Source organism: Catharus ustulatus, chromosome 27, assembly GCF_009819885.2.
Source record: "Catharus ustulatus isolate bCatUst1 chromosome 27, bCatUst1.pri.v2, whole genome shotgun sequence".
Classification (NCBI taxonomy): Eukaryota; Metazoa; Chordata; class Aves; order Passeriformes; family Turdidae; genus Catharus; species Catharus ustulatus.
The window spans coordinates 653,506-666,793 of record NC_046247.1 but is presented as its reverse complement, the minus strand read 5'-3'; the positions used below and the strand labels follow the sequence as shown (position 1 = coordinate 666,793).

General features: G+C 61.7%; 1 protein-coding gene across 1 annotated transcript; it reads right to left on the bottom strand.

Moving 5' to 3' along the window:
- Positions 1-2,589: 2,589 nt before the first annotated feature.
- Positions 2,590-4,868, bottom strand: ADRB3 (adrenoceptor beta 3). The gene is made up of 2 exons (XM_033081391.1): positions 3,563-4,868; positions 2,590-2,660 (listed from the first exon to the last, which is right to left on the bottom strand). The coding sequence occupies exons 1-2, from the start codon at positions 4,795-4,797 to the stop codon at positions 2,621-2,623; spliced, it is 1,275 nt and encodes a 424-aa protein (XP_032937282.1). The 5' UTR covers positions 4,798-4,868; the 3' UTR covers positions 2,590-2,620.
- Between the last annotated feature and the right edge of the window lie 8,420 nt (positions 4,869-13,288).

Sequence of the window (13,288 nt, the reverse complement as noted above, 5' to 3'; positions counted from 1 at the left end):
GGTGTGCGCAGGTGTGCGCAGGTGTGTACAGGTGTGCACAGGTGTGCACATGTGTGTACAAGTGTGCGCAGGTGTGCACAGGTGTGTGTAGGTGTGCGCAGGTGTGCACAGGTGTGTGTAGGTGTGCGCAGGTGTGCACAGGTGTGCGCAGGTGTGCGCAGGTGTGCGCAGGTGTGTACAGGTGTGTGCAGGTGTGTACAGGTGTGCGCAGATGTGTGCAGGTGTGTACAGGTGTGTACAGGTGTGTACAGGTGTGTGCAGGTGTGTGGAGGTGTGTGCAGGTGTGTGCAGATGTGTACAGGTGTGTGCAGGTGTGTGCAGGTGTGTGCAGATGTGTACAAGTGTGTGCAGGTGTGTGCAGGTGTGTACAGGTGCGTGTGCAGGTGTGCACAGGTGTACATGTATAAGGTGTGCAGGTGTGTAGGTATAGATGTGTCCACGGGGCCGGGGGGTGCCTCTGGAGGGGCGGCTCCGCCTCCACGCGAGCCCCCCCCAGGCGAGCCCCCCACACGCGTGAACCCCCACCCCTGACCCCCACACCCCTGACCCCCCCACCCGTGACCCGCCACCTGTGACCCCCACACGCGTGACCCCAAACCCGTGACCCCCCACCCGTGACCCCCCCACACGTGTGATCCCCCACCCGTGACCCCCCACCCGTGGTCACCCACTGGTGACCCCCCCCCCACGGGTTTCTACGCGAAAATACTCCACGCGTGTTTTTTCCACCCGAGATTATTCCACGCGTGTTTTTTCCACGCGAGTTTTTTCCACGCGAGATTTTTCCACGCGAGATTTTTCCACGCGAGTTTTTTTCCACGCGAGTTTTTTCCACGCGTGTTTTTTCCACGCGAGTTTTTTCCACGCGTGTTTTTTCCACGCGAGTTTTTTCCACGCGAGTTTTTTCCACGCGTGTTTTTTCCACGCGAGTTTTTTCCACGCGTGTTTTTTCCACGCGAGTTTTTTCCACGCGTGTTTTTTCCACGCGAGTTTTTTCCACGCGAGTTTTTTCCACGCGTGTTTTTTCCACGCGAGTTTTTTCCACGCGAGTTTTTCCCACGCGAGTTTTTTCCACGCGTGTTTTTTCCACGCGTGTTTTTTCCACGCGAGATTTTTCCACGCGAGTTTTTTCCACGCGAGATTTTTTTCCACGCGAGTTTTTTCCACGCGAGTTTTTTCCACGCGAGATTTTTTTCACGCGTGTTTTTTCCACGCGAGTTTTTTCACGCGAGATTATTCCACGCGTGTTTTTTCCACGCGAGTTTTTCCCACGCGAGTTTTTCCCACGCGAGATTATTCCTCGCGAGATTATTCCACACGTGGTTTTTCCACACGTGGTTTTTCCACACGTGTCCCTCCCACGCGAGATTATTACACACGTGTTTTTTTCCACACGAGATTATTACACACGTGGTTTTTCCACACGAGATTATTCCACTTACAGCCCCTGGAGCGGGGATGGACCCCCAAACCTCAGGCAGCCACCCGGGAGCAGCACACGGTGCAGCACGCTCTGCTCGGGACGGATTTGGAGGCACCGCAGAGATCCAGAGTTTTATTTCACACGGCAGGGGGGGGACACAAACCAGGACAAAACCCGTACGGTCACTGAACGCGCCGAGGTGTGCCCGAAGGTGCTGCGTGACAGCGCGGCGTGGGCAGGGCACCGCTGCTCACGAGTGAGATGAGAACGCACCTCCCATCCCTGAGTGACACGGACATCAGCCCCAAACGAGAGGGAGGAACTGCCCACAGATCTGACAAGATCCTAGCTCCCTGGTTTTGGAAGTCCTCCGTGCTCGGAGCTCGTTCCCCTGAGCTTTTCCTTTGTTTAAGGCATCGCTGCAGCTCCTGGAATTGCACTCAGCCCTGGAATGGGATGGAAATCCTGGGAAGGGCTTGAGCCTGCAGGAGGCTCTTCACTCCTTCTTAACAGAAGGAAACAGTTTTGTCCAAAACTGGCCAAGCCTGGGACGACAGGGTCCCTTGTCCTTCAAGAAAGCAGAGCTGGCAGCCTCCAGATCCCACTGCCAGCCATGCCAGGAACATCCCAGATGTTTGTCCCCTGCCCACACATCCCTGAGGCCGTGCTGCCCCTTGGCGAGCAGCTCCAGAGCTTTTCTCCACCACCAAGGGCACGGAGGAGCTGGTGCTGTCCCCAAACCACCAGCGTTCCCAAGGGACATCTTCCTCCTCCTCTGCACGCTCTGCAGGGTCCTGCCAGCACCGTCACCCCTGCTGCTGCTCCTCCAGCCCCGGCCCTGCAAGGAGAGGGTGGGAGGTGACACAGTGTCACCTGTGTCCCCCGTGGGGCTCAGCCGGGGACAGGGACCCGCAGCCACCTCCCCAGCGGGCACGGGAGGGATCCAGGAGCGCGATGCCCGAGCTCCAGGGAGGTTAAGGCAGCCCGAGGAGGGTTAAAGCTCTGGGGGCAGGGGGAGGTGGCAGCTGCGGCCGGGCTGACACCGGACTCACGTGCCCGAGCCCGGGCAGCAGCCTGGGGCTGGCCACGGGCCGTGGTCCCCGGGGAGGGCGGCGGCCAAGGCGGGCAGAGGAGAGGCCGGAGGGATGGTGACCCGGCCGGGGAAGCGCTCTCCTCCCAGCTCGCGGCTGCTCCCAGTCAGTCGGACGGACCCGCGGGCGTCTCTCCGCCAGCAAACCTGAAATGGGGGAGCAGGGGTGAGAGCCCAGACCCTCCCACCATCCACCATCCACCGCCCCGTGCTCCAGCACGGCTGAATCCTTCCCAGGGAGCGCCTCTGGCACCTCTATCTGCACATCCCTGCTGCCCGCGCTGCCAGGAAACCTCTCCTGCCCTCAGGCGTCAGGAGGGGAACACGGTTAAAATCCACAGTAACCAGAATAACTCCAATTTTGTCATACTAATAAAAAATCCCAGACAAAACCTCAGTGTGGAAAAACCCCACACTGCAATGTGGAGGTGTAAATCCGTGTCAGGGTGCCGGCGGGGCACAGCCACAGCATGGGCGTCCCTGCTAGCCCCCCGCAGCCCCTGCCACCCCCTGCTCTGTGCGGGCTGCCGGCTCCGGGAGCGGGGTGAAATTCATTCCCTTCCCAGATTTACACCGCTGGAGGGCAAAGCAACCTGCAGAGCCGAGTGGCGCCGGTAGCCGCAGTGCCCCGCTCCGGAGGGGTACCCCCGTTTTCCTTCTTTAGCGGCAGAAGGTGGGATCGGGAGGAGAAGGGGGAAATCCCGGCTTTGGGGACACGTTCCTGCTCGGCTGCTTTGCTTCCCTGTTCACCACCTGTGTTTCCTTTACCCAGGAACAGCAGAAAAGGTCCTGGCGGGCTGCAATTGGGACCCCAATTTTGCAGCCCAGTGGAGGGGCCAGAGTTTCAGGGGAGCATCAGGGAACAGGGCAGTGGTGCCCAGTCCCACATCCCAGAGCCTCTCCCGTGTACCCCGGGGCCCGCCTGCTCCCCCAGCTCTGCACTGCGCTGTCAGAGCGCGGTCCCACCACTGACAGTCCCCCAGTCACACCCCAAAGGGCTGGACCGGACCCCCCGAGCCCCTCCCGAGCAAATGCCTGCAGGTACCTACTCATCCAGCTGTGAGCACAGCGCGGTCTGCGCGCCCTGCAGCCGGGACTCGCCCAGGGGCCGCTGCCGGTAGCCACTGCCCTGCGGCAAAGGAGTCTCCTCTGCTCTGCTACCGCTGCCCCGAGCCTCGCCGTCCTTGCTGTCCCCTGCAGGCCCCCCCCGAGGGCTGAAGGCGCAGGGGCAGCGCTGCAGGTCCTGCGAGACCGCGTGGAGCCGGCGGTCGGCGCGGCGCGGGCAGCACAGCAGCTTGCGGAACGCGCTCCTGAAGTCGGGGCTGCGGCAGTAGATGATGGGGTTGAAGGCTGAGTTGATGTAGCCCAGCCAGTTGAGGAAGAGAAAGAGCTGGTCGGGCACCAGCGACCGGCAGAAGACCTTGATGATGTTGGCCACGAAGAAGGGCAGCCAGCAGAGCGTGAAGACGCCCATGATGATGCCCAGGGTTTTGAGCGCCTTGTGCTCCTTGATGGCCAGCAGGCGGGAGGGCCGCCTGCGCCGGCTGCTCCTGGACCTGGGGCTGGGGGGCTCCTGCAGGAACCTCACCTTGTCCTTGCCGATGAGCTGGACGTGCCGCGTAGCCACGGCGAAGACCCGGACGTAGACGAAGATCATGACGAGCAGGGGCACGTAGAAGGAGATGGTGGAGGAGATGATGGCGTAGGTCACGTTGGTGACAAAGTCGCAGCAGCGCGGGTCGTCGTAGCAGCGCGCCGCCTGCTCGTCCGCCCCGTCCCGCCACCAGTGGTTCATGATGGGGAGGAAGGAGATGAAGGCAGAGATGGCCCACACCAGGCACACCACGGCCCGCGCCCGGCCCTTGGTCACCAGCGCCTCGTACTGCAGCGGGGACGTGATGGCGAGGTAGCGATCCACGGCGATGGCGCACAGCGTCTCGATGCTGGCCGTGACACACAGCACGTCCAGCGAGGTCCACAGCTCGCACACCGTCGTGCCGTAGGGCCAGTGGCCGCTCAGCAGGATGGTGGCCCCTGGAGGCACCACCAGCAAGCCCATGATGAGGTCGGCGCACGCCAGCGAGGTGATGAAGACGTTGGTCATGGTCTGCAGCCGCGGCGTCTTGGCGATGGCCACGATCACCAGCAGGTTGCCGGCCACGGTGACCAGCACGGTGAGGCTGATGGCGGTCCCCAGCACCCACTGCCGGCCCAGGCTGGCGGCCCCGCTGCAGTTGCCGGAGCCCCCCCAGGCGCTGCCGTTGCCCGCGGGGACGGGGCTCATCTCGGCCGGGCTGGGGGCGCCGGCCCCGCGCCCCGCCGTGCGCTCCCGCCGCGCTCCCGGCGCAGCCCTCGGGGCGGACCGGCGGGGCCGGGTCCCCTCCGCGCCGGAGGAGGAGCCTTTAAAGGCTTGGGGCGGCCCCGGGCTGCCCGCTCCAGAGGGCGAGGGAAGGGGAGCGAGCGGTGGCACCTCCTCCCCCCGGACGCGCTGACCCGGCCCGCCCCGCTCCCCCCGGCATCCCCGCCGGACACCGCAGCCGCTCGCCGTGCCCTGCCGCCCTTCTCCGTGCTCTCCATCCGCTCCCTGAGCCTTCCAGCCCCTCTCTGAGCCCCCGATCCCGCACTTCTGTCCCTGTTCCCCACGCACCGCACCCTGCCATGCACACCGTCCCCTCCCTGTGCGCCCCGGTGCTTCTCTGGTCGCCCTCAGCTCTCTGTGCTGCCCTCACCGCGCCCCTCCCCAGGTGCCCCTCTCCGTGCACCCCTCGCTGTGCTCAGACTCTGCCTGGGCAGGACAGACTCTCCCTGGAGGGGACAGTGGCACCTCTGTCGTCCCCTTGCCCCGACATCAGCAAGGGGGTGGCAAGGTGACAACCCTCTCCCAAAAACGACACCCAGGGCCACAGCCACCATTTCACTTCCGTATTTATTGCCTGAACCTCCTTCCCAGTGGATGGAGGAGATCTTTCTTGCTCCCCGTCCAGTTTGGGTGGGTGCTGATGTTTGGAGACCGCCACCCACACTTCCTGCCCCCCACACTTGGCACTGGAGAGCCACCAAAATTCTGGGAGGCTCCACAGCCCCATCACTGCTCCCCGGGCCCCTGGGCAGACTCCAGAGTGGATCATCTTTCCCTATCAGTTATTTATACAAATACTGGAACTTCTAAGACAGGCGGTCTCCAAATGTGGCAGTTTGAAGTTTCAGCCAAAAGGGAGAATGTTGACAAAGACGGAAAAAATATGTGTAAAAATGATCCAGTTAGCATTTCTTCCCATTCATGAGCTACGAAAGCAGAGTCCTGGTTTTACGAGCTTGATCTTTACAAGGCTGGTTTGCGTTTTCAAAGCTCTCGGCGAAGGGTTTGATCCGATCTCACTCAGCTCCCAGCGCCGGCATTCGCTGCTGGCTGGGAACGAGCTGGGAATTGCTGCTCACAGGGCAGTTTGTGCTGGCCCCAGAATCCTGGCACAGACACAGCGTGTGCAGGGAGGTGTCCTGTGCCAGTGGGGCTCCAGAGGACACCGGCACGGGGCTGCATTTGTGTCTGAAAGCAAAGCGAGAGCATCCGCAGGAATGTCCCTGGGGGTTCCATCCTCCCTGGGAAATGAGGGCTCGGCTGTGTGGAGTCACCAAAGGGCAGCCATGGGGCAGGGTGACAGCTCTGCCACCCCCTGCAGTGACCAGGGGCTGCTGGCTTCCCTCCCTTCCCTCCCTTCCCTCCCTTCCCATCCTTACCTCCTCTTCCCATCTCTGCCTCACTTCCCTGGCAGCCCCGGCTGCCCTGCAGAGCTGGGCTCTGTGCTGGCTCCCAGACACCAGAGCGGCTGCCAGACTCATCCCTAGGGATTTCCCAGCCTGTTTTCCTGCAGACAGATCCTCATGGCGTTTTCTAGCCTTGCTCAGCCCTGCTGTGCCCAGGAAGGAGCTCCCCTGCATTCTGAGCCGTGGAACAGACACACTGCCCACAGCAGGACAGACACACTGCCCACAGCAGGACAGACACACTGCCCACAGCAGGACAGACACACTGCTGCCCACAGCAGGACAGACACACTGCCCACAGCAGGACAGACACACTGCCCACAGCAGGACAGACACACTGCTGCCCACAGCAGGACAGACACACTGCTGCCCACAGCAGGACAGACACACTGCCCACAGCAGGACAGACACACTGCCCACAGCTGGACAGACACACTGCTGCCCACAGCAGGACAGACACACTGCCCACAGCAGGACAGACACACTGCCCACAGCAGGACAGACACACTGCCCACAGCAGGACAGACACACTGCTGCCCACAGCAGGACAGACACACTGCCCACAGCTGGACAGACACACTGCCCACAGCAGGACAGACACACTGCCCACAGCAGGACAGACACACTGCCCACAGCGGGACAGACACGCTGCCCACAGCTGGACAGACACACTGCTGCCCACAGCAGGACAGACACACTGCCCACAGCAGGACAGACACACTGCCCACAGCAGGACAGACAGCCAGGTGTTCCTGAGGGGCCAAGCAGGCATCCAGCCCCCCAGGAACTCAGATCAGTGCCAGGAGGGCTCGGTGCCCTCCCCATTCAGGGATCAGACAGGACTGGGAGAGGAAGGGAGAGTCCCAGGCCTTTCATCACCGCCGGGGAAGTAACGTGGCTCCGTATCTTTGTCCCAGTTTTACAGCTGGAAAAGCTGAAGCACGGAGGTGCTGGGCCTCACCCAGCCCTCACCCCCATCCCTGCTGCTCCAGAGCCTTGATCCAAGCCCCCACAGGGATGGAGACTGTCCAGCCCAGGGCTGTCACCAGGGGAAGCATCCTCTTCCCTTTCCCATCCCTGCCACCGGCCAGGAGCCCTGGGCTGGCTCTACCTGCATGGCCACTGGCAGGGGGGAGGCAGAGCCAGCCCTGGCAAAACTCCACAGGAAGCAAATGGGTCAAGTGTTGTTTAGAAAGCTCTGGGAAAACATGTTTATGCCATAGATCAGAGCAGCTCCTTTGGCTGTTGCTGCAGAATAAACAATGGGTATTTAAAAATACTTCTTTTCACATAGAGAATCAGAATCAATTATGGGAGATCCCTGCTTGGGGAGAGCTGGGATGCAGGGAACAGACATCTCCTTGCTGGGCAGCACATGGAGTTCCTGGTGCCCACGGATGTGTTTGGAGAGAGGAAACAGATGCCTGAGCTGATCCCAGACACATCTGAGGGCACACGAGCTCTGCTTGGTCACAGAGAGTGAGGGCTGAGAGCTCAAGTAGCAGCTATGGATAAAACAAAAGCTTTTTATAGCTGAGAACTCGCTCCCCCCCGGCATGTGGCTGGTACAGGACACGAGATAAACCCATCACACGCTGGAGTCACAGCGGTGTCACTGCTCGTGGCCACACCAGCAGTGGGGACACCGGCGTCCCCCTGTCCCCTCTGGTTCAGCTTCCTCGGCTTCCCATCACAGCTCAGGGCCCAAAAGCAGCCCCAGGGCAGCGGGTGATGGCACCAAAGCTGCCCACCCTCAAGGGGCATCACCTGTCCATCCCAGGGGAGGACACTGGGACAGGGATGAGGACCAGGCCATGCTCTTCCCTCTGCCTAAGAGGAGATGCCCAAGGAGCATCACTTACCCCAAAGTCCCTCCCCAGGCTGCAGCTCTGGGCTCGCTGGGGTGGGCACAGGGCCAGGCTGGGCTCTGGGAATGGGTCCTGCCCCAGCTGTGTGTCCGCAGAAGTGACAGGCTCTCCTGGACTTTCAGAATAGTTTCCATATCAGACCCGCAAATCTTGCTTTGAAGTTGTTTGGGATTCTCTGTCATCACATTTCCTTGTCAGCACATAAACAGGCTGTGATGAAGCTTTAACCCCTGGGTACTGCCTGTCCCAGGAAGCCTGCAGGAAGCTCCACATAAACTCAGGTCTCCACAAAAACCCTCCCCCGGCAAAGGCGGGCACGGCTCTGGGAGCTGCAGCGCTGTCAGCCGGGGCTTGGTGGGAAGGGAAAATCTCTGTGTCAGAATAACAAAAAGTAATAGAAATGTGCTGTTCCACAGGCACACTCAGTGTCCCACAGCAAATATCTCACAGCCCACGTTCAGGGGGCTCGGGCAGGGTCTGGGTTGTGCACCTGGGATGGTTCAGACCCTGTTGCTCGTCCAGGAGCTCCTCTGAGCCGGTGGCTGTCCCAGCACAGCTCCCAACACCCAGCGGGATAATCCCTGTGCCACCCCAGCGGGACAATCCCTGTGCCACCCCAGCGGGACAATCCCTGTGCCACCCCAACGGGACAATCCCTGTGCCACCCCAGCAGGACAATCCCTGTGCCACCCCAGCGGGATAATCCCTGTGCCACCCCAGCGGGATAATTCCTGTGCCACCCCAGCGGGATAATTCCTGTGCCACCCCCAGGATAATCCCTGTGCCACCCCAGCGGGACAATCCCTGTGCCACCCCAACGGGACAATCCCTGTGCCACCCCAGCGGGATAATCCCTGTGCCACCCCAGCGGGACAATCCCTGTGCCACCCCAGCGGGATAATTCCTGTGCCACCCCCAGGATAATCCCTGTGCCACCCCAGCAGGACAATCCCTGTGCCACCCCAGCGGGATAATTCCTGTGCCACCCCAACGGGACAATCCCTGTGCCACCCCAGCAGGACAATCCCTGTGCCACCCCAGCGGGATAATCCCTGTGCCACCCCAGTGGGACAATCCCTGTGCCACCCCAGCAGGATAATCCCTGTGCCACCCCCAGGATAATCCCTGTGCCACCCCAGTGGGACAATCCCTGTGCCACCCCCAGTATAATCCCTGTGCCACCCCAGCAGGACAATCCCTGTGCCACCCCCAAGACAATCCCTGTGCCACCCCAGCGGGACAATCCCTGTGCCACCCCAGCGGGACAATCCCTGTGCCACCCCAGCGGGACAATCCCTGTGCCACCCCAGCAGGACAACCTCTGTGCCACCCCAGTGGGATAATCCCTGTGCCACCCCAGCAGGACAATCCCTGTGCCACCCCAGCGGGACAATCCCTGTGCCACCCCAGCAGGACAATCCCTGTGCCACCCCAGCAGGGCAATCCCTGTGCCACCCCCAGGACAATTCCTGTGCCACCCCAGCGGGACAATCCCTGTGCCACCCCCAGGACAATCCCTGTGCCACCCCAGCGGGACAATCCCTGTGCCACCCCAGCGGGACAATCCCTGTGCCACCCCAGCAGGACAATCCCTGTGCCACCCCCAGGACAATTCCTGTGCCACCCCAGCAGGACAATCCCTGTGCCACCCCCAGGATAATCCCTGTGCCATCCCCAGGATAACCCCTGTGCCACCCCCAGGATAATCCCTGTGCCACCCCAGCGGGACAATCCCTGTGCCACCCCAGCAGGACAACCTCTGTGCCACCCCAGCGGGACAATCCCTGTGCCACCCCAGCAGGATAATTCCTGTGCCACCCCCAGGATAATCCCTGTGCCACCCCAGCGGGACAATCCCTGTGCCACCCCCAGGACAATCCCTGTGCCACCCCAGCGGGACAATCCCTGTGCCACCCCAGCGGGACAATCCCTGTGCCACCCCAGCGGGACAATCCCTGTGCCACCCCAGCGGGATAATCCCCGTGCCACCCCAGCAGGACAACCTCTGTGCCACCCCAGCGGGACAATCCCTGTGCCACCCCAGCGCTGCCACCCCAGCCCGGGGCCAGCCCAGGGTCCCCAGGGGCTCCAAGCTCCCACGTCTCACATCCTGTTTTCCAAGCGGAGCTCCTGGGAGCTGCAGCCTCGATGGTGATGAAAGAGGCAGCGCGGGCACCCGGAGGTCGGAGCCGGCCCAGCCGGGGCTGAGGTCACTCTGCTCCTGTTTTGCTGCCCGTTCCCACAGTCCCGGTGCCTTCAGGGCCGGGCAGGGCTGGTGGGACCCCTCTCCTCGCCTGGGGCACCTGGGGATGAACAGATGGGGGCTGAGGGGTGGGAAACCTGCACTGGAGAATGCAGCTTGTGGCCACTGGCATCTTCTGAGGACAGGAGATGGAGGCACGGATCTGCCCCCAGAGCCAGCCTGCCCTGCCCAGAGCAGGCAGCCTGAGGCTGGGCTCAGCTTGAGAGCGGGCACAGCCTGAAACTGGGCACAGCCTGAGACCAGAGACTGGGCACAGCCTGAAACTGGGCTCAGCTTCAGAGTGGGCACAGCCTGAAACTGGGCTCAGCTTGAGAGTGGGCACAGCCTGAAACTGGGCTCAGCTTCAGAGTGGGCACAGCCTGAGACCAGAGACTGGGCACAGCCTGAAACTGGGAACAGCCTGAGACTGGGCACAGCCTGAGACTGGGCACAGGCTGAGACCAGGCACAGCCTGAGACCAGAGACTGGGCACAGCCTGAGACTGGGCTCAGCTTGAGAGTGGGCACAGCCTGAGACTGGGTACAGTCTGAGAGCAGAGACCGGGCACAGCCTGAAACTGGGCTCAGCTTGAGAGTGGGCACAGCCTGAGATCAGAGACTGAGCACAGGCTGAGACTGAGCACAGGCTGAGACCGGGCACAGCCTGAGACCGGGCACAGCCTGAGACTGGGAACAGCCTGAAACTGGGCACAGACTAAGACCAGAGACTGGGCACAGCCTGAGACTGAGCACAACCTGAGACCGGGCACAGCCTGAAATCAGAGACTGGGCAAAGCCTGAGATCAGAGACCGGGCACAGTCTGAGAGCAGAGACCGGGCACAGTCTGAGACCGGGCACAGCTCCTCAGGGCTGCAGCTCTTCCTGAGGCCATGGCAGCGCTGGGAGAATGAGGGAAAGGGGCACTGAGATCCTGAAACCCAGCCAGTTGCGCTAAGGCAACCCCAGGTCCCGCTGCTGCCCCCCAGATCCCTGCACAATTTTCAAATCATGAAATAAATCATAGTAAAGCTGTTTTGTTTCCTACGTTGCTGAGAGGAAAGCCTGCGTCAGCAGCAGGGCAGTGCCTGCAGCAATTATTCCCAATTTCTGACATTTTTATCAAACCCTGCAGGTTTCATTTCTGACAGGTCCCATCTCCCTCCAGGAGAAGGGGAGAGACCTCGAGCTGCCCTCAGGACTGCACGGGTCTTACAGATGTTTTCACAGCTCCCTTCCCATTGCTTCTGTTTTTCCTTCAGCTGTTGCAAAAGCAAACTGGGGAAGGAGGGAGAAGTCTGCAATGACACGGGTCCAGATTTCACAAAAAGTGTGGAAAGTGTCGAGAAAAAAACGTCAACAACAGAAATAACGTCAGAGAGAGCTGAGCTCCCAGGCAGGGCTGTCGGAGGGAGAGAGGAGCATCCCGGCTGGGATCCCCAGCTCTGCCCCAAGGCAGGGTGGGAGGGAGAGGGTCCAGCCCCGCTCTGGGGAAGCCGGCAGGGATGAGGGAGCAAGGGCCAGCAGCCCCAGGTGGAGCCGCCTGCCAGCCCAGCCACACCTCGGGCCACCGGCCAAGTGACCACAGCCCCCCCGAGCCTCCCCCTGCCCCTCCTGTGCCCCCTGAGTGCCTGGGCACCCTCTGCCGAGCCCCGGCTGTGCCCCCACTGCCCAGCAGTGCCCATCCCTGCTCCCCAGCCCTGTGCCCCCTCCTGGGGCTGCCTCCAGGCTGTGTCCGCTTCCAGCCCAGTGTTTGCAGGGAGGAAAACCAACAGCAAGGAGGAGGAGGAGGAGGATGAGGGAGGCAAACACCCCCACCCTGGCTCTGGCCATGGGTACCACGGTGGATCCCATGCCACAGGGGCTGTTTCTAGCACGAGTCACGAGCAGGACCCAAAGAGCACATCCCAGGGCTGTATTTTGGGGTGCTGAGAACCCCCAGCAATGCCAGGGACACCCAGGCAGGGTTTCCTGCCCAGGACTGGGGCCAGCGGAGATGCCCTTCCCCAAGGCAGGATGGGTTTGTTTATGGGGCAGTTTTTATCTGCACAAACAGCCCTTGGGCGGGCAGCGGGGATGCGGCTTTGTCCGGGCCTGCCCTTATCGCCAGCCGCGATCGGAGGGGAATGTAAACACAGACGGATGGGCTGGAAATGCCGTGGCACAGGGACATCCTCACCGGGATGGGGTCCGTCACCATCCCGCCCTTCGGGGGGCTGCACTGGGGTCCCCAGGCCTCCACGGGGGCGGTGGGGTGCAGGGAGGGCTGGGGATGAGCCCTCCCGGAATGGAGGTGATGGATGGGGCGGGATGAAAGCTGCCAGCCCAGCAGGCAGGAGTTTATCCTTCCCTCGCGTTATTTGCTTCCTGTCTCAGCAAACCTTCCTGTAATGACAGTCCAGCCGGGATTGGTGGCAGCGGGGCCGGTGATGGCAGGGTCGGGCTGGAGCTGCCCCGAGATCCCCAGGGCTGCTCTCACACCACGGACAGGGGCAGTTCATTACTTAAAAACCACATTTTCCTCCCCAGGACCTGCCAGAGGAGTGAGTCCTTCCCCAAAAGCCATCCCCGCTCAGCTCTGAGGGATTCAAACCAGGTCAGGAGCAAAGACAGCGCCGGTGGGGACTCGGACACCTCGGAGAGGCACTTCTGCTCCCGATTTAGAAGGCAATAATGCGATAACTAGGTATCACATGAGGATGACAAAGGGCTTTCCAGCCCTGGGAGCTGCCCATGGAATGGGTAGATAAAATGCCCTGGAGAGGAACACACTGTCATCGGAAGGTGCTGGCGGTGAGGGTGGGAGAACACCCAGCGCCTCTTCCCTGCCTGCAGGCAGCTCCCGGGCAGCTGGAGCTCTGGTCAGGGCAGGAGTGTCCCTGTCCCTGTCCCTGTCCCTGTCC

What these genes read in the sequence shown, in the direction of transcription:
- ADRB3 (XM_033081391.1), bottom strand. Translation starts at nt 4,797, where the DNA reads ATGAGCCCCGTCCCCGCGGGCAACGGCAGCGCCTGGGGGGGCTCCGGC. An exon ending in CTGTGCTCACAGCTGGATGA is followed by an intron (nt 2,661 to 3,562) that starts GTAGGTACCTGC and finishes CCCCCATTTCAG; the next exon opens with GTTTGCTGGCGGAGAGACGC.